The sequence below is a fragment of the Hemiscyllium ocellatum genome, chromosome 2, assembly GCF_020745735.1.
Source record: "Hemiscyllium ocellatum isolate sHemOce1 chromosome 2, sHemOce1.pat.X.cur, whole genome shotgun sequence".
NCBI lineage: Eukaryota > Metazoa > Chordata > Chondrichthyes > Orectolobiformes > Hemiscylliidae > Hemiscyllium > Hemiscyllium ocellatum.
This window is the reverse complement of record NC_083402.1, coordinates 108,244,490-108,271,602: the sequence shown is the minus strand read 5'-3', so window position 1 is coordinate 108,271,602 and position 27,113 is coordinate 108,244,490. Positions and strand designations below refer to the sequence as shown.

The window sequence follows — 27,113 nt, the reverse complement described above, 5'->3', positions numbered from 1 at the left end:
CTCATCCTAGTGCCCTTACTGTAAACACTAGCTGAATGACAACCACTAGACACTTTACTGGATGAGTGGATGGAGCTAGATACCACAGAACTTCCAGATTCCTTTTTGAAAGCTTCTGGAGAAGGGAACAAGGCAAGAGGAGACCAAACAGTGAAACGTAATATTCAGTGGAACCAGTAACTGGAGAACATCATTTAAAAAAAAAACAAAATATACTAGATGGGAGAACTCAGATAAGAAAGAGACAAAGAAAAGGCTGGAATAATTCAGAAGGTCAGGCACCATCCATGGGGTGAGACAGAGTTAACATTTAAGATCGACTACTTTCGTGGTTGTATTTTTGCAGCTTTTGCTTTTGGTCTTATCCTGGAGAACGTCAGCTTGATTTGCTTATTACCGAAATTGTCGTCCAAACATTAATTACATTTTTCGGGGGATTCTGCGAGTCTACATGAACTGAAGATTGAGTCAGACGGCGCACATCTACTAAATTATAAGCCCGTGGAGAGGGAGGGGGCAATGTGGGGACCGGTGGAGAGGGGGCTGAACCATTCACTTACTGCCGAGAAATCGGATACTTCCCAGAGCCACTCGCAATAAGGCATACATACAAGTTCCAAATGAAGTCAGATTTCGAAGAACCGCAAAACCACCATTTCATGACATGCAGAAAGCAATGATTTTCCTGGCACATTGAAACCGGAAATGAACACGTGAACAGTTAAGCCGAGGGAATTTCTACGCTTCATGTTACATATAAAGAGAGGTAGAGAATCCCAGTACACCTACACTGGAGATACAACTGGTGACATACTGATAAGCATTAAGTGGAGAGCCTGGTAAGTTAGGTTAATGTGCCGCATATGTCCTCAATGTATATACTTCAGAGTGACTTTTGTGCACTTTCAAATCAGAATTAGTTGCTGATAAAGGCACACTGTTTCAGGGGATCATACTGGAGATGGAAATGTGTGATTATGGAGGGAAGCGTAATCATTTTACGATTTCAATGAAAAGTCTAGTGTGCAATTCTGATGCTTTTCTTTAAATACAGATAGGGGCTGAAAGGAATTAACGCAGGGAGGAACTGTTGAGCTTTTTATTGCCGTCCGTGTTATATAACTAATGTTTGATGATAGTTCCTTTGCTCCAGCACTGCAACTGAGGATGCATACTAAGCCTGGAAATGCAGTCGAATACCCATTCCCAAAATTAAACGACTGTTCTTGTCGAAACGAAATTGTAATGGATCTTGGCACGGTTGATCGCCACATAGCATAAGGCAGTAATTAATGATATTATATGTATACTACTGTAGGTACAACTAAGTGTTCAGATAATGTAATTCAACATTTGAAATTTGATGGAACAAATTATATATTTCAAATTGACCGAGGTGTTTAAATCTGAGATTGAGTGTTCTTGCTGTACTAAATTGCGAATTTAGTTTCTCCCAATGTGAAACATGTACTTTGGTCATTATAAAGTAGTAAAATAACAGTGACAGTTGGACTTCTAATAAAGGGTCCAGTCATTTTGTTCTGTTAAGCTTCAAATTTCTATGGTGTACAATGTTGTCCAGTACAAAACCGACCTGGGTGCATTGCACTCCCAACAATGCACGCCCCCACACCCGTTCATCCTCACATGGATGGGAAAAATTACCAGGACGTAATCATATTCTCGAGCTCAGTCTAGGAGCGCCGGGTGAGGCGTGGGGGATAATGTTCGTGGTTGTTGATGTGCTAGCCAGAGCAGTTTGGAATATTTCCCCATTCTCAGACTTGTAGCTTTCTCTGCAGAAAAGGGGATACGTTCTCGGAATAAGATGTGTCAGGGAACAGTTGGTAATAAGGAGGACGAGGATTGAAATTTGCAATGCTATTCGCATGAAAGTCTACTCCTCTGTGTTGAGATAGAAATAGGTGGATTGAGTACCTGTGGGTCCCATTCTGGTCACATTGTGCAATTAATCACGCCCGACTGTGACAGAATTAAGCTGGACTTGTGTTTCTTGGACGCTGGGCGCAACTATCGGCATCATCAGTTAGTGACTTGTAGGGCAACAGCAGAGTTCAAGTTTGTTTAGGACAGTAAATATTTGGTGTATTTTTCTAATTTTTAATGATGATTCACGAATACAGCAGTTGTATTTTTGCCGCTGTATTATGTACTAATGTAGTAATAGTATCTGGTGGTAGAAAATGTTAATCACAGAGTTGATGTAACAAAGTAATTTCAATAAGTCACAGTTGTAACAATGTGCAGAAACTCAATGACACTTTGCTACTTCTGGTTACAGAGCCAGGTTTTATTTTGCACTATATCATAGCACATTAAAATAAAGCCCGAAAATCAAACGCCATTGTTTCAATTAAAATTGATGATCATCTAATGCAAACACAATATGCAAAGACGATAGTATCTTTAGATGTTTCTCCATGTCTCACAGTTTGACATAAAAATTGAATGAGTTCCAGTACGATTTGGAGCATTGAAAGATCTGAAAGTTGGGTTTGTTGTATTTCACGCTTCGCAAGCAGCTACATTTCCGCGTAACAAAGTCTGCTTGCACCGCCTACTGTTTTTCACGTTTCTTTAGATTTATCTCCTTTTCATTTCTAATTTTACATAGAAATGAAACGGTACTCCTGGTGGTTTCCAATGCAAATTAAAACGCCCGCCTGACTTGGGTTTGGTCTGGCTAAATGTCACATCGTATTCCTGACATTCTGTAGACCATTGATTCTGAAAGTTCTATAGATTTCATACTTGCTTTCATTTCCAGGCTTCCATGGAAAATTTGTTTGGCACCCCTATTCATCCCCACTCCCAGATCATGTGGCATTGGCTCAAAGCTTAAAAATTGAGGAAACACTTTTTTAAATATTCTCTGACAAGATACAACTCTGACTCACCTTTCTTCCCCGCTAACCAGTTGCTCGTAAACAGCTGTTTTGGAAATTTAAACCATGTGCTGAAGCGCCTGAAAATTATGATTCATTCTTGCTGTAAATGGTGCAGGACAAAAGTCCTTACCCTTCAAAAGAAAAGCCCACTTAATTTACCGTGAAATTGCAAGTGAGCTCAAAACACTGTTCGTTTGATAAATGGTTCTGACTTCCTGCATGCGATGCTAAATTTATTATTGTGTGAACTTTGACAGCAACTTTACAGTCCATTAACAATAATGAAAACCTTCATGGTCACAATGAAATCAGACACAATTAAATAGGTTTACTACGCTGATTAGATCAAAAGGGGGGATTTTTTTAAGTCTTGTAATATCGTAGATGTTAATCTCGGTAGTATAGCTGGTGACTTTGTACAGTAAAATTAAAATTGTTGCAGAAAATGATGTTTTCGAGGAAATTGAAACTGCTAAAGTTAAAATACGCAACTCTGTGTGGTAGCAATTTATCTACTCCAGTCACATTAAGGAAGTTAAAAATACACACTCTGTTGTTAGCAATGGGCTATTCACTGACCAGTCTGAAGTATGTTGTACAAAATGGAAAAGACATTTGCATGATTGCATATAGCACACAGACAGCACAGCCAGGGCCAAGATAATTTGGGGAATAGTCTTGATACTTTTTGTGCTGCTGGGATAGCAATATTCCGAATTAAGTGCAGCAGTGAACTGTGAGACTGGGTTAATGTCATTTGCAGACCTTTTGCCTTGTGCAGACGTTTGCTCAAAATTTGCTGACCACATGGTATTTCTGAAGTTCCAGAAAGAATCTGTATATAATGAAATTTACTTATCACTGGTTTTGTTTGCTGTATTTAATCCTTTAAAGGTAGGATTTATAGGGTGGATTATAATGCTAGATTTCTATTCAAGACTGCAACATTTACATATTTTGATTTCGAGGAGCTGCTGAATCACTTTCTATTTTCATGATGATACTTACAGTGACTTGTGTTGAACATTTTAAATATTATATCAGTTTGATAGGGCAAACATAAGACAATGATGACATATAAACACAGAACGGTGCCCCTCAACACATAGACACTGTACACAGCAAGGGGATGGGAAGGTGATCAAAGTGCAGAGTGATAGTTAAGCATTTTTATTCTTCATTCTCCTCTGTTCCAGAATGTAATCATTCCTTTTCTCCATGGTAATCATGAGATAGGTCAGCAAGCACAAGTTGGACCAAAGGGTCTTAGGTTAGATTTAGATTAGATTACAGTATGGAAACAGGCCCTTCGGTCCAACAAGTCCACACTGACCCCCGAAGCACAACCCACCCATACCCCTACACTTACCCCTTACCTAACACTACGGGCAATTTATCGTGGCCAATTTACCTGACCTGCACATCTTTGGACTGTGGGAGGTAACCGGAGCACCCGGAGGAAACCCACTCAGACACGGGGAGAACGTGCAAACTCCACACAGTCAGTCGCCTGAAGCGGGATTTGAACCCAGGTCTCAGGCACTGTGAGGCAGCAGTGCTAACCACTTTGCAACCGTCTGTTCCATGTTGTACAGCTCTATGACTCTATAACTATCCAATTAACTGCTATAACCCATCAAAAGCCATAGCATCAGTTGGCCAATTAAGTATGTGGGATGGGAGTGTTTAAATAGAACTTGATACTGTTCAGAAACCAGATAAATTGAAAGTTAATGACTTATCTATAAAATAGAACCTAACTAAGAAAAGCATGTTTTTGTTTCAGATCATTTAAGAAATATGAAAACTCTATCGGTATTGATTGTACTGGGAGCTCACTTACCCTTGGTGACAGGTAAGATTTTGCACACTAAATTCGATACGGGTTTTGCCACTTCAGCAATAAAGTGCAAAACACAATTGTATGTTGGGACCTTTAGATCTTGGTATTTCCAGGTAATAAGTTAATGAACCATTAGAAGTTACAAAGAACAAAGAAAATTACAGCACAGGAACAGCCCCTTCAGTCCTCCAAGCCTGCATCGATCCAGATCCTCTATCTAAATCTGTTGCCTATTTTCTAAAGATTTGTATGCCTTTGCTCCCTGCCCATTCATGTATTTGTCTTGGTACATCTTAAATGAGACTATCATGTCTGTCTCTACCACCCCCGCTGACAGCGCAGTGTATCCTACTGTTGAAGCACCAGTAGATAATTGATTCAGATTTTTCAGCCAATTGCTGGTTAACCATAAAAACATAGAAGTAGATTACATAGGAGTAGGAATAGGCTATTTGACTCTTCAAACCTGTTCCACCATTCAATATGACTATGATTGATCATCAAGCTCAATATCATAACTCCATCGTCCTCCCATATCCATCAATCCCTTAAGGCACAAGATCTCTATCTTCCTCCTGCTTGAAAACACAATGTTTTGGCCTCAACAACTTGTGTAGCAGTGAATTCCATAGGCTCACCACTCTCTGGGGGAAGAAGTGTCTCCTCATCTCAGGGCTAAAGGTTTACTCCTTATCTCTAAACTGTGATGCTACATCTGGACTGCCCCACCTTCAGGTACATTCTTCCTGCATGTAACTTGTATAGTCCTGTTAGAATTTTATAGGTTTCTGTGAGGTCCTCCCTCATTCTTAACTCCAGTGAGTGCATTCCTAACCAATTCAATTTCTCCTCACACATCAACCCTCTTATGGGCTTCAAAGCCAACAAACACCAGATGTCACAAGGGTCAATATAATATGCTGTGGCAAGAATACTTCTCAATGTTCAAAAACTTTTTTTTTAAGAACAATGCATTTATCTCACTACTTGTGATTTTGCCAATTCAGATGTCTACTATCTGAGTCATACAGAATAAAAATTAATCTGGGATTGCTTTCCAGTGAGTCCATAATTAATTCATTATTCACCAGTATTTGGGTAGACTTCAGCACTCCTTGTGTCAGTGATGGGTGAAACATGCAATGCTCCTGGTACAGCATGTCTGCAGGTCAGATGATTCCTGCAGGTCAGGTGATTCCTGCATGCTCAGCCCACAGCAATGGATGTCACTAACACTCAACTGTCTTATGCTGAAGAAAAATTAATAAAAAAGGAAAGATGGTGAGAATATTGTGCACTTGTTTGACACACTTCTCCATGCTAAGTTGCCATATTGGAGTGGAAAGACAAGATACAGAAAAAAATGTGACTTGCTTAGCTGGATGTTCTATTTAGGACAAACGTTAGCAAAACAGAGTAGCCTCAAAAATAGCTTTAAATACCAAACTATAAACACAGGCAGAATTAGTTTAATTACATTTGCTGATATACAATTAGCTAGGACTTGTATAGGATCTAAATTATCCTAACTGATTTAAAATATGTCTAATTTAATCAATGTCCCTGGCTTCTGTTTTATATCTCTGGCACTCCTTATTCTCCAGGACAAATGTGAATTGTTAACTTAAATTAATCAATGGGGTGAATTTCCACAGGTTTTTCTCCTAATTATCTACTGTGGAAACCTTGGAAAATATTGTGTATACAATGTTAATGCTGTTTCTCAGGGAGCTGATTATTATGGCAGCAGTCAAGAAAACTATGACAAGTTCAATCCCTATATCTATTTAAAACCATTGAATAATTCCACATTCTATCATTTCAGGTATTTTTATGGTCACTGCTCCCAGAACGAACTATATTGCATCCTATGGAAATAACATTACAATGGAATGTCAGTTTCCAGTTGAATCCAACTTTAATGCAAACCAGATAAAGGTGTACTGGCATTATGTGCTTGATGATGGAACTTCTCGATTAGTTTATCAGTTGATGAACGGGAAACCAGTTCTTGAGGCCCAACCCCAGGAATACCGAGAACGAGCATTTCTGCTGTTGGATGAACTCCGCAGAGGTCGTGCAGTGCTGGAGATTAATCAAGTTAGAGTTTCTGATGCAGGGATCTACCGCTGTCTTATTGATCTCAATGGAGTGGATTATAAAGAGACTGCACTGGAAGTCAGAGGTGGGCAAACTTTTAAAATTAAGATTTAAATTGTTCTTAAGTGTGAGGCTGTGTCAGTAAGTCCCTACGCAAGGAGCTGTTGATCTCAAGTGTCCTGTCACATGGAGGCACAGGACTCAGGCAGACTTCAATAGAGGCCAACATATGTGTTGTGATGTTAAGCCACAAAGCTGTAACTCAGGAACAACCTAAGCATCTCAAAGCATTAGTGCTTGAAAACTATAAAAGTGGAAAAGTAAGAAAATGTAGCAAAGAAATAAGTTTTGTACTGATTTTAAATCAAAACACTTAAACTGTACACAGTGAAAGTAAATCTTCCTGTAAAAATACAATAACTTCAGAATGTTTAAAATCACAGCCAGTTTAAATGACCCCATATCTTTTCTATTTTACAGCTTCTTACAAACACATAGAGACCATCAAAACAAAAGAAAAGAAAGAGACAGAGTTTGTCTGTCAATCCATCGGATATCCTTTAGCTGAGGTTATCTGGTATTATGCAAATGGATCTGACATTAATGAAACAGCAAATACTACCCACTTTACTGGCACCGATGGATTGTACAATATCAGAAGTGTACTTAGAATAAAAGCAGAGACTAATGATGCTTATTTGTGTATGTTCTGGAATAAGGAACTTAATATGAATACTTCAGCTATTTTACACATTAAAGGTAGGTCACTTTTATTACCTTTGTTTGATCAATGTATTTCAAGCAGAATGTGAGGAATTTGTATAGCTAGCAATTTCAATCTACAGTGACTAATATTTTCATGCAAAGTTGTACAGCCACACTTGAATCTAGGAAGCTTTCCTAGTAGCTTATCTTTGCATTCTAATCTTATAAACACCACGTAATGATAGATTCTTTGTTCACACACACACACAATGAAAAACTGCAGACTAAATCTGATTGTACAAAGGATAGTTTATTTCTTCCCATGACATCATGTAAGCCCTTTGTCACCTCTTGTCAGACCTGACTGACTGCTTACCATTGGAAAATCTCCAATGCAATATGACTGGTGAGAGATTAATTAGGCTTCCTGATTCCAGCATTACAGCTTTTGCTGGGTGCTTATGAATATTTGTCTCAATATCTACATTAAGGGAGAAGACTTGCGGCAATAATGGAGAAAAGGTTACTAGATTGGAAATAGTTCTGACCACTACATTTTCATCAGGATTATTAGAAATCCTTTTTGTGTAGCAATATGGTGAATAGTTCACTGGTTATACATAATGTAGTCTGTTACATGAGAGCAGAATGCTAGCTAGGAACCAGGAATCCAGAGCCAGTGAGTTTCTGATCTCAACAGACTTGTCAAAATGACAGTTCCTTGTATATACTAACAAAGTGAGGCAACTAATAGAATAAACATTACATAAATACAAGTCACCCTATTTCACATTGATAAATTAAAAACACCAACAACTTGTTATTACCTAATAAAGGTAAAATGGCAATAGTCCTAACTATATAGGACTGCTTTCTCACTGGAGAGGGAGATAGATGACTGATGATGGTTTAACCTGAGGGTCACCATTCCTCTGGGGACGGACAGGTTAAGAGGGAGAATCCTTCCTGGTGATTTCAGCAGGTGCAGGAATTGAAGCCAGGCCCTCAGCATCACTCTGCATCACAGATCAGTTGTGAAACCAACTTCGATGCAATAAGGTCTCCCAAGATACTTCAACAATATGAACAAAAACAAATTGATAAAGTTTAGATAAGATACATATCCCATTAGTTATGTATGTATACAAGCTGGTAGTATTTCTACTAGCTACAGTTACTGATTTCTATTTTAAATGGGTTGCAATGTTTGTTTGTAAACTAGGCTGCTGTTTTAATTACCAAGTTTTAATTACCACTGCTTTTAACTTTTAGAAGTGGAAAAGACGGATGAAAATTTTGATAAGTTCCCTTCAAAGAAGAGGAGTTATCTCATTGCAGCAATTGTTGTTCCCGTGACAATTCTACTTGGATTCATTATGATTGTGTCCTGCATCCTAAAATCAAAACAAAGTGAGCAAGGTAAATCCCTCTGTACATGATGTCATTATCACTAGAATACATGCAAGTGAGCATTCAAGAACTTTAGAATTATGAACCGTGAAAAATGCTCAACCTGTATTTCTGAATTTTCATTTATGCATTGATGCTATCATTCAAATCAGTTGAAACATATTTCTTAATTGTGTTCAATTTTGCTTTTATCCATCAAACAGTAAAAATAGGAATGGGGTGGGAAGAAAAAGTTAAAAATACAAATGTAGAATTTGCTGTTGCTTAGTTATATTTTCCCACTCTCCTGTGGGAAGTAAAACACTGCATGAGAAACATAAATTTGAAATTGAAAATATCAACAAACCCATGAAATTAATTTTTCAAGAAACCGTCATTTTCTTGGGAACCCCTTCCAGTGCCCTCCATATATTTAGATCACAGACTAAGGAGCAATGTGCAAAAATCAGTCAAGATTCCTACTCCTGATTGCTTCCCAGTGATCACACCCCCTTTTTTTTTAGGAAAGTACACTTGTGAGAATTTTATGGGAAGACAGGATTATGTTTTTCTGTGATGCTTTTAACAGTTGAAATTTGCTGTCTGTGTTATTACAACATTAAAAAATGGCAACTGGAGGATTGTAGGTACTAGTGCAATCAACTGCTAACCTTCCTTAACTTTTGGTCTGAGTTAGTTCCTGTGACAAAGATCAACCTTGGTAGAGCAAATGGATAGTAGCAGATCAACTGCCCATGTGCATCCACCAATGAGCTCCCAATGGGTCTGTAGCAAGTGGTCAATCAGTGAACACATTTTTCATCATCATGAAAATTTGGCTTTTACTTTCCCATTCCCTCCATTTGGAAGAGATTTATCTCATCATTTTACAAATGGCATTTTGTTGTTTCTGCCCTTGCAGTTGTCATCGATCCAATGATTACACCTGCAGAGACGGAATGTGAACCCCCTTAAAATAGGCAAACAAAAAAGGTTTTAGAATGGCAACTTATTGAAGCCAAAGGTAAGGTGGGCTATTATTCTACTCTGGGAATTAAGTAGCCTGGTAGAAAACTATAGCTAAATAACTTTGCCATCTGTCAATTGACTGTTTTGACATTAGAGCACTGAGGGCTTTGTATGTGAACTAATCAAACTAAATTATCATTCTTGATGTTGCAGTTCATTCTGAATCTAGTGAAGGACTGTAAATATCTTTTAAACCTTGATAAAAGGACGGGCAATCTACAAGTAACACAATGTAAGAAATAAGGTGAACTACTGAGAAAATAAGAGTCAAAATGTGGCACTGGAAAAGCACAGCCAGTCAAGCAGCATCCGAGGAGCAGGAGAGTTGACATTTTGGGCATAAGCCCTTCATCAAGAATGCCATTCCTGATGAAGGGCTAATGACCTGAAAGCAGACTCTCCTACTCCTCAGATGCTGCCTGAGCTGCTGTGCACTTCTAGTCCCACACTTTTTGACTCTGACTCTCCAACATCTGCAGTCCTTACTTTCTCCTAGTTACTGAGAAAACAAGACAGCTAAAGTGGATTAAATAATATATCTTATTTTATTTGAAATCTCTGGTATGTCTAAGTTTAGGAACAGACTGTATCAATTCAACATATTCAAGTAAAATCTTCCAGTTGTTTATACATGACCTTGTCTGACAGATTGGTTTGTATGACAGTCAAAGGTATGTTAAATAATTACTTGTGTTTGCATGTTTCTTCCATATGTTTAGGTATCAAAAGAATCTCTGACACCAGCTCATTAATATGAAGCCTTCACTATCAAAATTGGGAAGAATGCTTTCAAATCCTAAAGTATGTGATTTGCTTTTGGAAACAGAATTGTGTATTTTTCTACAATACCAACTGACTGTTCAATACCATACAAACTCTCAATTTTATTTTGGCGGTGCAAAGAAAATGCAAAATTATCCATCAACCACTTAATTAGCCAGCATTCTACTTGCTCAGCACATTGACTGATCTGCTCTTCAGATGCATTGTGAAAAACTACTCCATGTTTGAATTTGACTCTGCCAGTATGGTGACAATTGGCTACACAATGCTCTGAAATTGGTAACTTAACCTGTGGAATTGGAGCCAGATATAATGCTCTTTGGAGTGGTTTCCAGAAGTTTCAGAAATCCAGGCTTCATGTATGGCCTGCTTTTCTCCTACTAAACTATCATGGTTGCCTGGAAATATGTGAGGAAGAAGAAGTTCTGCAACATTATTAAATTCAACTCAATTTTACTTACAAGACAAAAATTCCAATTAGAATGATGTCACCAATGTAAAGAGTCAATGTAAATTCTTGAAACCAGGCAGTTGGGAAAGTTTGTTTTGTAGGGATTTATGGAAGGGGACTTTCTTGCTACTTGTTGAAGCCACAGCCAGCATGTGGAGTTATTTTATCAATGTGACTCAGTTCAGAATCTGAGGAATATCTGAGCCAAAAGCCAGTGGTCTGTTGTGCTGGTGCATTGGACTGTTGGGGATTTTTGTGAGCAGTGTGTTCAAACACAATAAGAAGAAGAGGAGCAGAAAAACATCTGTTCTGAATTCTTGGATCTGCTACTGCATTTGCAAAATCTCTGAAGTTGGCAATCAATTTGAATGTGCCTCGTATATATACCTCCAGATTTTTGTTACTCTTTCTCCCTTCCAAAGTTCTGTGTGACTATTCCCAGCCAGGGGACTTTGAGACTTCGAGCCTTTTGTTCTTAGTTTGGGCCACAGTGAAGCTCATGGCTGCTACACCTTTCAGAGGCTTCTCTCCTTCTTCAAGTGAATATCAAAAATATTTATCTGCTCAATTGCTAAACCTGACTATCGTTGGAAACCACTGACTCAAACAGAAAGAGACTTCAGAAGAAGACCCAGAGCCAAAGTTTGAAAGAGAACAAAAACACCTGTCATGAGGCCACTATTCAAGTTTTCAATAAACAAAACTTCAGCGCTATGAACCAAAGTCTGATTGTTTTGGCAGAGGCAGAGTGAAACTTTGTTTAAAAAGGTTAGAAAAAGTAAGTGACCTATTCTCATGCACTGAAATATTTATGTAAACATGTTGAAGTTTTTGAAAGTACTTTTTTTTTAAGATGTAGAATGAAGTAAACTAATATATGGTCATATGTAGGCATATTATTTTGCCAGACAGCAATTCTGTTTTTTGACTTTCATGACGTTTGTAGTTTATCCAAACTGAATTGTTTGTTTTTTAAATTATCGGTTTTATTTGCAAGAAGATGGTTTGAACTTTCTGCCAGTGTTCTTGTATGATTTAATAATTTGCAAAGTTTGGATTGAGTTTTCTGCCTAGAAGAAGTTAAGCAACTTTTTTTTAAAGCTAACCTGCCTCAATTCTGCCTTGTGGATTCTATGGATAAGCTTGATTTGTTGTAAATTATTAATGACTGTGAATTTTTTGACTTTGTGTTTAAATAGATTTTATTTATATATTTTTGTATGATTCTGTAAATATATTAAGAAAAGTAAACTATATTTTCAAAACCTATAAGAATACATGTTGAAAATAAATACGTAAAATCAATTGGCTTGAGTATTGCACTCAGTGTTCATATTGAAGGGTTTTATATATATACTGAAGATTATATTTATCTAAAAAATTGCTTTCTCAAAAGTAAGGCCTGATTACTCAACAGGGAACACATTCAGAATTGTTTAACACTTGATTAGGTGCCAGTTTGCTCAAATTGGAACTTCTGCCTCTTGTCTGGAGAGGATGTCCTGTCTTAGAGTCCTGCTGGTCATTCTGATTGGCTATAGCACATTTCTCATCTAATAGTATCAGGTTTCAGTGGTGGCTACTGCTGGGACTACAGGCAGTCTGAGGAAGACGTTGTTATGGAGGCCAGATTACAAATTGGTACAGGAATTTGGCAGGGTCTGACTAGTCAGTCCCAAGAAGGAAGTTTTGAGGGGGTGAGGTGTGTGGTTTGAGAGTCTGGTGAGAAGGTTTAAGAGGTCATGAGCTTTTATGGAGGGTGAGGTCAGGAATGCCACAAAAGAACACAAAAAGACCCAAAAGGAAATTCTTCCACTGAAAGTTGCTGGGAACCCACCTGGTTTCAATGTTCTCTGCTGTGGGTAAGTAGTGACAAAGGTGGATTGAAGCACTCAAGTGGCCCATACTTGGTTACTTAAGGACTTCAATAGGCTCCAGACTGGGTAGGACACCCAGCACCTCCTCTGGCTCCTGCAAAATGTGTGATAGGCCAGAGCAGGTGAACAATCCACACATCTCATTCTAGAAACCTTTCTCTTATGGGCCGTTAAATACTGTCCATGCAATAGGCAACTATTCTATGCCTGTTTACTGGAATGAAGACAGAAAACCAACTTCATGCCTTGGTGCTAGGGACTCGTGTGGCAGTGATTTGTTTTTCAGCCTCTGAACTATGAAGGCTCACTTTTAAGTCTCATCTACTCTGGAAATATTTTATAATGCATCTGAGCAAGTTGATAAAGCAAGATCCAGCAAGAAAGAGTTTGGGTGATGCAGTAGTAATGTCCTTGCCTGTGAGCCTGGAAGCCTGAGTTCAAGCTTTAACTGAGTCCATGGTGTATAATAACACTTCCAAGCAGGCTGATTAAAAAATATCTACCAACTCTCCAGGTTGTGGGTCATGGAGTCTAAATCCCTCTATACTCATTATGATGACTTCTGGTTATCATCATCACAGCCCATACTGTTCATTGGCTGCACACATCAGAAAATGCTCATTATTTTTAAGTTTAAGTACTGCAGAAAAGTAATATGCACTTCTTAAAGGGAAGTTACACTGTGGCTGGCTGCTAGAGGTGCTAATACACTGAGATAACTGCAGCGCATTAATCTACAATGGCTGACAGTGGGATGGCATAAACACCAAGATTTCCAAAAACTATTCTGAAAGTCTTGTGGAAGAAGATGAATAATGGTGAGATGTTCTACATCCTCAGGAACATATGCTTAGAAGGCAGTGACAGGAGATCAAGATTTCCAAAGTCAGGAATTCAGTTTCATGGAACATGGTTGCAGCCCAGGAAGAACCTGTGGTCATCTTCAAATGCTATGTCCTACCTACTCCAACTTTTAAGCACTGCTTAGTACACCCAAATACATATTCAGTCCATCAAATGCTATTACTCTGCTAGTAACCAAACAGCTTTACCAGTCCGGAATTCTGCTCAATATTCAGAGCATCACCTTGTTCTCTCACTCTTAGCATTACCAAATGCCTCAAACATACATCTCTGTTTAAACACACACTTATCGACTATTCAATCATGATATATACTTCACCCAAACATACAGCACTACAATCACCTCCACATTTTCCCCTCTCTTTCAGGAGAAAATGTCACACAATCAAAGGTAGCGGGATCAAAGAGGGGAAATATCACAATTCAATGTTTTCACCTCAATGGAGAAGGCAATGGTGATTACTCTAGAGAAGGGAAATCCATGCTGACAATCCCTAATCAGATCTTGACTATCCAGTTGTTGATTTATCCTGTCTCTCCGTATCCACTCCAACAACTTGCCTACATTGATGCCAGCCTCACTGGCCTGTAGTTCCCTAGCTTGTCTTTGCTACCTTTTGTAAATAAAGGAAAATTAGCCACCCTCCAGTCTTCAGAAATTTCACCAGTGGCCAAAGGTGAAGCAAAGATCTTTGCAATTTCTTCCCTAGCCTCCCACAACATCCGAGATGGACGTGATCAGGCCCGGGGGATTTATCCACTTCAATGTGTTTTAAGGCTGCAAACACCTCTTCCTGATAATATGTATATAGTCCAAAACATCCCCATTTGTTTCCCTTATTTCCTTAGCATCCATGCTTCTCTGCTCATTCATTAAAAATCTCTCTCCATCTCATGTGGCTCTACAAATGGACAGCCATGCTGATCTTTAAGGGGACCTATTCTCTCCCTAGCCACCGTTTTACTCTTAATATAGCTACAGAGTGTCTTGGGATTTTATTTAATGTTTTCTGCCTGATCAATGTCCTACCTGTGTTTACTCTTCTGATACTCCTACATTTTTTATAGTCATCTAGGGATTCACTTGAGCCCAATACTTTTACCCAATGTATGCCTTCTTCTTTTTCCTGACTAGAGCCTCAATATCTCTAGTCAGCCAGGGATCCCCAAACCTGCCAGCTTTTCCCTTTTCCCTAACAGGGACATACTGTCCCTGGACTGTTGATATCACACTTTTAAAAAGCCTCCCATTTGCCGGTCATTCCTTTTCCTTCAAACAGACTCACCAAATCGACCTCTGCTAGATTCTGCCTAAAATTGGCCCTGCTTCAGTTTAGCACCTTAACCTGTCCTATTTTATTCATAACTATCCTAAAACAAAGAGCATTATGGTCACTGAACCCAAGTGCTCTCCGGGTGATGCTTCAGTCACTTGCCCGACCTCATTTCCTAAGAGGTCCAGTGTTGCACCCTCCTGAGTAGGGCCCTCTACATATTGATTTAAGAAACTTTCTTTGACACATTTGACAAATTCCACCCGGTCTGGGTCTTTCACACTGTGTGTGGCCTCGTCAATAAAGGGGAAATTAAAATCTCCAACCAAAAGTACTCTACTATTCCTACATGTATCTGCAATCTCTCTACACACCTGTTCCTCTAGTACCTGCTGGCTATTTGGGGGTCTATAATACAGTCCCAACAAAGTGACGTCTCCTTGTTGCTAATTTCTAACCACATGGTCTCATTTGATGACCCGATACGAATATTGAAGAATAAGACTTCTTCTCAAACCCCATTACAATCCTACCATTTTGCATTTTTCTTTCAGATATCTAACAATAGAATCAGCCCAGGCAGTGGAAGAACTGGCTGCTTTCATAACCCTCAACCCCACTGTTCTGCCTTTTCCATGTGACTCGTGATTTCCTGACTGATTAAAAATATCTCTATGTCAGATTTGAATATATCCCAATAATAAAGTTTGATGGTCCTTTGTGAATCATTCCACAGGTTAACCACCCTCTGAAAGGAAAGAGATTCCTCTTCCTCAGTCTTAAATTGGCATCTTACTCTGGAACTTTGCCTCCTCGTTCTAGATTCTCCCACAGGAGAAATAATATCACCACAGTCAATGCCCCCTCTAAGAATCTTTGAAAGTTTAGAAGGGTCAACTCTCACTCTTCCCAACTCTAGTGAGTAAGGTAAAGTCACCATAGTCCAACTGGACTGCTCTCCCATTAGAGAGGGATGACTGGTGGTTGTTTAACTTGAGGGTCACCTCAAGCAAAGGGAAAAGTCAAGAAGGCAACACTTTTATGGTGACCTCAGCCAGTACAGAAATTGAACCTGTATGTTGGATGCTATGTATGTTAGACCAATGGTCCAGCCAATTGAGCTTACAGAACCCTGAGCTACAAGGCAAGGTTTTCTTTACCAAAGTGGATATTGGTGGGCTTTCAGATTCACATATAACTCCAATATTTTAGTTACTTCATTGTGGTCCTATTTAGCTACTTTGGTATTTGCAGTAATTTGTGCATTTACAAGAAATGCACTCTGAAGTTGTTTTGCAATTAAATGTTAAATTTGGATTACATAAAGAATAAATCATTCCAAATTTGAATTATACCTCTTCCATATTTAATGGCACAAGTCCTATTTTGTATCACATGGTGCATACATTTAATTACTTAGTTCATGATCAGTTAAACAATAAATTTTCTCCTCAGCCAGAATGTTTCAACAACAATATTCTTTAATACATACAGCTTCCAGGAAAACAATTGGTCTGACATGCTTCCTAAGATTTCATTAGAATCAGAAGATTGGCTAATACTGAATGATACAAAATGAAACTTTGAAATAAAGTCTTCAATTGCCAAAATTGAAACAAGAGAGAAACTAGTGATAAATAACGAAAGTAGGGGAATTATATTCATTCCATTAGCTTAGTTGAAGTGTTTGATGAAGAAACCAGATCATTAACTCTTAATAATAAGGACAAGTCTGTTAAATTTTCATTACATGGAATTGGATTTTAACTCACGTATAATGATAGAATCTCCACAGTGTGGAAGCAGGCCATTTGACCCTTCGAGTCTACGCTAACCCTCTGAACAACATCACACCCAGATCCATCCACCTGTTCAATTCATGTAGTCCTGCATTTCCCATGGCTAACCCACTTAACATGCACATGTCTGGACACTATGGGCAATTTAGCATGGCCAATCTACCTAATCTGCACAGTTTTGGAACGTGGGAGGAAACCAGAGCACCTAAAGGAAACCCATGCAGACATGGGGAGAATGTGCAACACCACACAGACAATCGCCTGAGGCTGGAAGTGAGCACAGGTCCCTGCCACTGTGAGGCAGAAGTGCTAACCACTGAGCCACCATACCACCCTTAACTCAACATATGCCTTTTCAATTAGAAAGGTTAAGAGAAATGAATCATGAGTGAAGTTTGTAATGGCTGTTAGGAATTATAAAGACCCATAGAGGAGATCTTGTGATGCTATGTAATGAGGGTAAAAAATGAGGTCTGCAGATGCTGGAGATCACAGTTGAAAATGTGTTGCTGGTTAAAGCACAGCAGGTCAGGCAGCATCCAAGGAATAGGAAATACGACGTTTCGGGCATAAGCCCTTCATCAGGAAGCCATTCCTGATGAAGGGCTTATGCCCGAAACGTCGAATTTCCTATTCCTTGGATGCTGCCTGACCTGCTGTGCTTTAACCAGCAACACATTTTCAAATGCTATGTAATGACCTTGCCACTGAATGCGAAACTCTGAGTTTCGTTCCCACTCCAGCATGTGACGGCCAAACAGGTTGAGTTTCAACTTATAAATACATGCAGAATATAGGAATGAAGAGATTCCTGGTCAGCCACATGGTAGAAAGAAATGGGAGACTTTACCATCATTATTCATAGCTACACCATGCAAGTAAAATTATATGTTACCACAGTAATGCAGAATCCACAGGGAATCAATTGACCAGAAAGTTGGTGTGGGTCAGATTAATGCCATTTTGATCCCCATTCTGGCTGAAGTGCTGTCTGGGATGTGCTTTCTTGCTGCATTCATGATGGAAATTTTGGCTTTGTGGTTCGGTCCTATCTTCAAGCAGAGAACTCGATGGCGCAAAGCAAGACTGAAGGTACAAGCTTCAGAACTGCAATGGTTCAAAATTTTTGTCCAAACCATCAGCAGGTGTGCTTGTAAATCTAACTTTTTACATGTATTTTTAAGTATTGTTGTGTATTGTATGCTTTATAAACCCAAGACACTTTACTTGAATGTTCTGCAATGTTTGAAATCTAGCCATAAACAAAGCCATAATACGACATTTAAATGTCTTAACAAAGCTGAAGGTGCATATATGGCAAAACCTTCCCCTTGTCTTTTAACACAATGTGCAGAAATCTGCCATACCCTCAACATGGGCCATAGAAGAAAGTTGGGAAAATCATTTAAGATGGTCAACAAGGAGCTTCCCGATGGTGAGAGTGAAATGTCTTAATTTCCAGCCATTTGTTGAACCCCCAAGATGATTTTTGTTTTGCATTCATGAGTACATCATTGGTTGGGTAGCATTTTCTGTCTGTGCTTAGTTGCTCTTGAGGAGGTGCTGATGAGCTGCTGCCTTAAACAGCTGCAGTCCATGTGCTTCAAGTGAATCCATAATGTTGTTCAGCAGGAAATTCCAGGATTTTTATCCACTGACACTGAAGGAACAGTGATATATTTCCAATATGGTATGTGACATGGAAGGGAACTCGTACATGGTGATGTTCCAATGTATTAATGGGAACTAATTGCAGAACGTTAGTTTGCACTTGCAGAAAGTAATGAAGAAAGTAAACAGAATGTTATGTTTTATTTAGAAGGGAATTGAATGGACATCATGCTTCAGTTATACAGGGCATTGTTGAGAACCCATTTGGAGTACTGGTCATTATGCTTACAGAAGAATATAGTTCAGAGAAGGTTTACTCGACTATTTCCTGGAATGAACAGATTGCCTTATCAGGAAAGGCTAGACAGGCTGGGCCTGTATCCTCTGGAGTTTAGAAGGGCCCAAAGTGACATAATGCAGGGATATAAGTTCCTTAAATGGCTTGACAGGATGGATGCAGAAAAACATGTTTCCTCTTGTCGGAGAATCTAGAACTAATTTATAAACGTAGAGTGCCTAGGTAAGGCAGCGATGAGGAGAAAACAGTTCTTTCAGAGGATAATGAGTATTAGGTATCCCCTTCCTCAAAAGTAATTAATTTGGAATCTTTAATTATTTTTAAAGGAAAGATAGATAAATCCTTGATTACTAAGTGAATAAAAGATTATTCGGAATATGCAGGAACGTAGAGTTGAGGTTAAATTCAGATCAGCCATGATCTCATGAATAAAAGGATGACTAGGGTATGTATCGGTCCAGTCAAGGACAGTAGTGGGAAGTTGTGCGTGGAGGCGGAGGAGATTGGAGAGACACTAAATCAATACTTTTCATCAGTATTCACTCAGGAACAGGACACTATTGCTGATGTGAATATTGAGTCACAAGTGATTAGAATGGATGGCCTTGAGGTATGTAGGGAAGAGGTCTGGGGAATACTGGAAAGGATGAAAATAGATAAGTCCCCTGGGCCTGATGGCATTTATCCTAGGATCCTCTGGGAAGCTAGGGAGGAGATAGAAGAGCCATTGGCCTTGATTTTTATGTCGTCATTGTCTACGGGAATAGTGCCAGAAGACTGGAGGATAGCGAATGTGGTCCCCTTGTTCAAGAAGGGGAGTAGGGATAGCCCGAGTAACTATAGGCCAGTGAGTCTCACTTCTGTTGTGGGCAAAGTCTTAGAGAAAATTGTAAGGGATAGGATTTATGAACATCTGGATAGGAATAATGTGATCAAGGATAGTCAGCATGGTTTTGTGAAGGGCAGGTCGTGCCTCACAAACCTTATTGAGTTCTTTGAGAAGGTGACTAAGGAGGTGGACGACGGTAAAGCAGTAGATGTGGTGTATATGGATTTTAGCAAGGCGTTCGATAAAGTACCCCATGGTAGGCTAATGCAAAAACTACGGAGGTATGGCATTGAAGGTGCATTAAAGGTTTGGATTAGGAATTGGTTGGCTGGAAGGAGACAGAGGGTAGTAGTTGATGGAATAGGTTCATCTTGGAGTGCAGTTACTAGCGGTGTTCCACAAGGATCTGTTTTGGGACCATTGCTGTTTGTCATCTTTATAAATGATCTAGAGGAGGGGCTTGAAGGCTGGGTGAGCAAGTTTGCGGATGACACGAAAGTCGGTGGAGTTGTGGACAGCGAAGAAGGATGTGGCAGGTTACAGCGGGATATAGATAAGTTGCAGAGCTGGGCAGAAAGGTGGCAAATGGAGTTCAATGTAGCTAAGTGTGAAGTCATTCACTTTGGTAGGAGTAACAAGAAGATGGATTACTGGGCTAATGGTAGGCTACTTGGTAGTGTGGATGAGCAGAGGGATCTTGGTGTCCATGTACACAGATCTCTGAAAGTTGCCACCCAGGTAAATAGAGCTGTGAAGAAGGCATATGGTGTACTGGGCTTTATTGGTAGAGGAATTGAGTTCCAGAGTCCTGAGGTCATGTTGCAGTTGTATAAGACTCTGGTGCGGCCTCATCTGGAGTATTGTGTGCAGTTTTGGTCGCCATACTATAGGAAGGATGTGGAGGCATTGGAACGAGTGCAGAGGAGGTTTACCATGATGTTGCCTGTTATGGTAGGAAGATCGTATGAGGAAAGGCTGAGGCACTTGGGGCTGTTCTCATTGGAGAAAAGAAGGTTTAGGGGAGATTTGATAGAGGTGTACAAGATGATTAGGGGTTTAGATAGGGTAGACACTGAGAACCTTTTTCTGTTAATGGAGTCAGCTGTTACTAGGGGACACAGTTTTAAATTAAGGGGTGGTAGGTATAGGACAGATGTTAGGGGTAGATTCTTTACTCAGCGGGTTGTGAGTTCATGGAATGCCCTGCCAGTATAAGTGGTGAACTCTCCCTCTTTATGGTCATTTAAGCAGGCATTGGATAAGCATATGGAGGTTATTGGGCTAGTGTAGGATAGGTAGACTTTGGTCGGCGCAACATCGAGGGCCGAAGGGCCTGTACTGCGCTGTATTTTTCTTCTATGTTCTATGGCTGAGCAGGTCCAAAGGTCAGCTGGCCTCCTCCTGTTCCTCGTTTGTATATTAATATGTTCAGGGACTGTGTAATGTTATGGATTGAATTCCACCCTTTCATCTTCAGAACAAACAAGCCCAAGTCAAGGGAGTAAACATTTCTTTTGTTGATAATGATAAGCAAGTTCTGAGATTAGTAAACTCTTAAGCCCTAAGAGCACTTAAGCATCATTTGTGGGGACATGGAGTCATTGCGTTCCTCTCCAGTCCACCCCATGTAGATGTTACCAAGCTTCGTTTCTATCTCTGCCTATATTCAGATAAGCAAACTGTCTTCCTCGCATTCCTTATAGAAAGAGTTCCTTGTTTAGGTTGGGAAGGGTGGTTTATTATAGCTTCCCTAACATTACAGAAATGAATCTACAATTTGAGGCAGATGCATGCTGCAGACTGGAGTGGAAAGAGTTCTTAGGCAACAGTGTTCTTATAAATCGTTACCAAAGCTTAATATCAACAAGCATTAATTGATCAAATATGCACCCAATTAACAACAAGCTCTTGGAGGTATATTTTAAATGTCAGAATAATTTATATCTGTTTTAAATGACATGTTTTATCCACGTGCACACTTATTCAATCTCATACCTGATAGAACAATGTATTAAACATTGGTAATTCCAATACAATTGAAGCAAATAACTTGGAAACTAACTGTGTGGTCAGAGATTAATGATGTTTCTATTCATGTATCTATCCAAATATCTTTTAAATGTTATAAATATACCCACATCCATCAATTTCTCAGGAAATTCATTCCACGTGCAAACAATCCTCTATGTAAGAAAATTGCTTCTTATGTCTTTTTTTAAATCTCTCTCCTTAAAAATGTGCCCCCTAGTCTTGAAATCTTCCATCCTAGGGAAAAGACCCACAACCATTAACTCTACCTATACCTCTCAAGACTTTGTAAATTTCTATCAGAATGCCTCTCAACATCCTATTCAGTTTTATTTTGTTCAAATTCTTCCTATCAGCAAGATTTCTGAGAAAAGGGAAATAAAAAATGATTCGATGGTACTTTTCATGTTCATTTCCCCTACTCACTGTGGCGGTAGTTTGATTATTTCATCCCACTCTGCTGAGTTCCCAATAGTATTCTAGTTCCTGGTTTTTTTTGTACAGTTTCCCATTCTGATGGTTTCCCATCAATGTTATAGCTGGGTAAATGCTTTCTCAATGTTCAATAACTTAAAGGATTCCACGAAAATTTTGTGATTAAATTCATCAGTGTGTCGGGAAACTAGAGAGCAGAAAAAGAATAAAAACCTTTTATTAACACATCTCATAACAAGCAGAAAAGGATGCCCACACTTTGATTTGGAGCCTGATTTTGAACTTAGTGCTGTGTGTTTCAGAAAGCCTAGGAGACCCAGCAGTGAATACAAGTGCTAGCCCTGGAAGATATACGCTTTTTTCACACTCCTAGTGGACTGGGAGGAACAGGGATGCTACCACCACCTCCCCCAGCACCTCCACCTTGACCCTCAAGGAAACTTTCAGACTCTGGAATGCTGATCACAGTCTGTCTTCCCCATCCCTGATCATAGATCATACAAACCCCCAAAGTCTCCAGCTCTGATGTCCAATCTTGCTTCCCTGCAGTGCCCAGTCCTCCACCAGATCACATGAGCCGTACTCCAATGAAGTTCAATACTCCCATCCCAACGATGTCTGTTCTTCATACAACCCTACTCTCAACTGCCCTAAAGCCAGGATATGCTTTCATTGATGTTTCCAGCAGTCTGGTGTAGTCTGTACAGTCACAATGACTCCCTTGATGTGTAATTTATTGAAGGAGCAGATGGGTGTTGCTGCAGCTGCTGATGTTAACACTACATGCTGTGTTGTCTCGCTGGTTTCAAGATGAAGAACACATTGAATCAGAGAAGAACATGCTTGGGGTGAGGTGGGGGTGGGGCAAAGGTCAACAACCAGATATCATAGACTGTGTTGGAGTGAATATTGACAGTAGAATAAAGTTTAGGTTTTCAGACATTTTCAGGGCACCCTTTTTATTTGTTCGCAGCATGTAGCTGTTACTGGCTAGACCATGAATTATTGCTCATCCCAAATGACCCTTGAGGTGTTGATGGTGAACCGCCTTCTTCAACCATTGCAGTCTGAGAGGTATAGGGACACCCACAATGCTGTTAAGGAGGGAAGTCCAGGATTTATACTCAGCAATACTGAAGGAATGATGATATATTTCCAAGTCAGAATGGTGAGTGGCTGGGAGGGGAATTTGCAGGGGATGGTGTTCCCATGTATCTGTTGCCCAAGTCCTTCCAGATGAGAGAGAATGCAGATTTTGTAGGACTGCCATAGGAGTCTAGAGAATTGTGAAGAAGTGATAAAAAGGATTTCTAAAGTAGAAATCCCTTAGCTACCCCAACTGTCATGCAAAATTAGAATATGCCTAACAAGGTAAAGAAAGTAAATGCAAGTCAGGACAAGTGGTGCAAGAAGGGAGCATTTCTTGACTATTAAAGCCAATTCTTGCTAAGAAGGGATATGATCTAAGTAGCACATTGACTCTAGCAGAGCTGGGATCACCAACCAAACAGTTCAGTGAGGAAGGATTTTAATTAATTGTGTAAATGAAAGCACACAAGAAAGGAGCATTAAAGGGTAGGCCCAAAAAGTAAAGACTGAGTGATGCAGCATTAGAATTCAGCTTAATTCAGGCATAAGAGGAAGCAGACTGGACAAATATAAGACAAAGAGTCTACCAGGATTACTGAGACATGACCATGGGAAATGTCCACTTAAACCTGCTGCCCTTACTCAGAAATATAATATCTGGGCTCCCTACTGCTGCAAATCTACCCACAACTCTGCCATCCTAGCCAAGATGGAGCAGTCTGAGCCACCTCTAGGCTTAGAGCTACTCAAGGATATTCTTCAAGGATTGTCAGATCAGCTATGATCTCATTGAACAGCAGAGTAAACTTCATGAGTTGAATAGTTTATTTGTGCCCTAATGTTTTATGATTCTAAGGCCATGTGCAGTCTCCCCATTAAATTTCAGCAGTTTTCCACCAGCCAAGCTGCAGCCACTGTTGTAGCAGTGTGGGCTGGCAACCCAAGACAGGTAAAGGCACATGAGAGATGCTAAAAAATGGGATAAAGTAGTTAGATAGTTGTATCTGACCCCTGCAGACTTGATGGGCCGACGTGCCTTTATCTGCAATGTAGACCTTTGTGAATGTGACTCTCTGAAAATAAAGTAATTGACTTATGATTCAGTGTCTATGGTCACATCCTAGCTGGATATTGAGAGAGTAGAATCTTGACCAGTTGCAATACATGGCAGATACTGGGCATCAGTAAATCAATGTGCATGCAGTCCAACAAGGACAAATCTGAAATTCTGGCAATCAGGTGCTCTTTTAATCATTTCTATGTAGGAAAAGAGAATGAAATCTACACCTCAAAGAATAAGAACTGTCAATGACATCCCTTGCACAATGACAAACCACATAATGGTCTAACAGCTCCACTCTAGCTACATGCATATAAATGGTGTCCACTGATCTGAAATTGTAATAATGGGTACAACTGATCACAGATATTTGTGACAATAACACAGCCATAGTATAATTTGGTCCTCACTGCACTTCAGGTTGGACAATTGCTCCCTGAACATCATGCACTCTTTTCTCCCTCTTCCAACAGCTTGTCCTAGTTTGTACAACCTCTGTTGATTCTTCAAGGTAAGCATATGCCAAGTGGAGGACCCAATAATGCATCAGTATCTTGAAGCAGCTGATTCATCCAGAAGTCTTTAAGTCAGCAAACCTCAATCAGATCTTTTCACATTACCCCAAATAGGCTTGGTCCTCAAAGAGTCCACTGGTACTCCCAAATATGAACACTATCAATTTCATTTTTGCTCCACAATGAAACAAAAATGAAACAGAATAATGCAATTGCTACAACAGTGATGGGAAGGCCTCTGTACTAACAATTTGTCATGGGAAAGGGGTTTCACCACCAATCTTCTTTCTATGCTGGTCTAAGGGTCTTCTGGTAATCTATGGTAGAAGATGAGCAACAAATAATTCTCAGCAGCAAAGTCTTAGAACATAGAACATAGAACATAGAACAAAGAACAATACAGCACAGAACAGGCCCTTCGGCCCACGATGTTGTGCCGAACATTTGGCCTAGCTTAAGCACCTATCCATGTACCTATCCAATTGCCACTTCAAGGTCACCAATGATTCTGACTCTTCCACTCCCATAGGCAGGGCATTCCATGCCCCCACCACTCTCTGGGTAAAGAACCTGCCTCTGACATCCCCCCTATACCTTCCACCATTCACCTTAAATTTATGTCCCCTTGTAACACTCTGTTGTACCCGGGGGAAAAAGTCTCTGACTGTCTACTCTATCTGTTCCCCTGATCATCTTATAAACCTCTATCAAGTCACCCCTCATCCTTCGCTGTTCCAATGAGAAAAGGCCTAGCACTCCCAACCTATCCTCGTACGACCTATTCTCCATTCCAAGCAACATCCTGGTAAATTTGCTCTGCACCCTCTCCAAAGCTTCCACATCTTTCCTAAAATGAGGCGACCAGAACTGCACACAGTACTCCAAATGTGGCCTTACCAAGGTCCTGTACAGCTGCAACATCACCTCACGACTCTTGAATTCAATCCCTCTGCTAATGAACACTAATACACCGTAGGCTTCTTACAAGCTCTATCCACCTGAGTGGCAACTTTCAAAGAGCTATGAACATAGACCCCAAGATCCCTCTACTCCTCCAACTTACTAAGAACCCTACCGTTAATCCTGTATTCTGCATTCTTATTTGTCCTTCCAAAATGGACAACCTCACACTTGACAGGGTTGAAATCCATCTGCCATTCCTCAGCCCAGCTCTGCATCATATCTAAGTCCCTTTGCAGCCGACAACAGTCCTCCCCACTATCCACAACTCCACCAATCTTCTTATCGTCTGCAAATTGACTGACCCACCCTTCGACTCCCTCTTCCAAGTCATTAATAAAAATTACAAACAACAGAGGACCCAGAATTGATCCCTGCAGAACTCCACTTGTAACTGGGCTCCAGACTGAATATTTACCATCTACCACCACTCTCTGACTTTGACCGGTTCGCCAGTTCTTTTGTCTCTCATAACAGAATGTGATTTATTACAAATGCAAGTAAAATACTGCAGATGCTGGAACTTCAAAATAAAAAAAACAAGAAATGCTGGAGATGGTCAGCAAGTCTGGCAGGATCTTTGGAGAGAGACACAAAGTTAATGTTTCAAGTTCAATGTTTAAAAATGTTTCCACCAAAGAATGTTTGGACTCAGAACGTTAATTCTGTTTCTCCCTCCACAGAGTTTCTCCAGGTTTTTTTTTTGTTTTCAGTTGTCCAACAATTTCTGTTTTTGGTACTACTTTCATTGATTTTGTAACAGTGCACATAGATGTGTCTGCTCTTCAGCCACATTCTGAGTCTTAATTTCCAAAAAATATGTGGTCTCCTCATTCCTTCTACCGAAGTACAACATCATACACTTATCCACAATGGCATTCATTTGCCAATTAGTCACTTGATCTGTCAAAGAAAATTCATTCTAGAATCTTGTTATCAGTTAGTTAGTTAAAGTTTGATAATGGCAAGCACACACAACTAAGTATGTTGCTAGTATGGGTGAATCTTCCTGGATTCATAAGATTTCCAGCATGCCATAGTCCCAGAAGGCCATATTGCTCCTCCGTCATTAGAAAGAGAATCCTGGTGCTGCATTATGTTTCATAAGGCTATTTTGCAGAAACAGAAAACTGCTGAGCATAAACTGACTGCATTTCACACCACACAGACAGGAAAAGATTAAGGGGCATGCGAATTTCAGAAAGTAGTTACAAACACATAAACCGGAGAAATAGATGACCATTCACAACACAGAAAGGAAAAGC

General features: G+C 39.8%; 1 protein-coding gene across 2 annotated transcripts; it reads left to right on the top strand.

Annotated features, from left to right (window-relative positions):
* The first annotated feature begins 797 nt into the window (after positions 1-797).
* Positions 798-10,815, top strand: LOC132828464 (programmed cell death 1 ligand 1-like). Of its 2 annotated transcripts, none has more exons than XM_060845628.1 (6): positions 798-839; positions 4,696-4,764; positions 6,578-6,937; positions 7,333-7,611; positions 8,830-8,976; positions 10,695-10,815. In XM_060845628.1, the coding sequence occupies exons 2-6, from the start codon at positions 4,710-4,712 to the stop codon at positions 10,730-10,732; spliced, it is 879 nt and encodes a 292-aa protein (XP_060701611.1). In that variant the 5' UTR covers positions 798-839; positions 4,696-4,709; the 3' UTR covers positions 10,733-10,815. The 2 variants fall into 2 exon arrangements, with proteins under 2 accessions (XP_060701611.1, XP_060701602.1); XM_060845619.1 differs by lacking the exon at positions 10,695-10,815 and adding an exon at positions 9,869-9,967.
* The last annotated feature ends 16,298 nt before the right edge of the window (positions 10,816-27,113 follow it).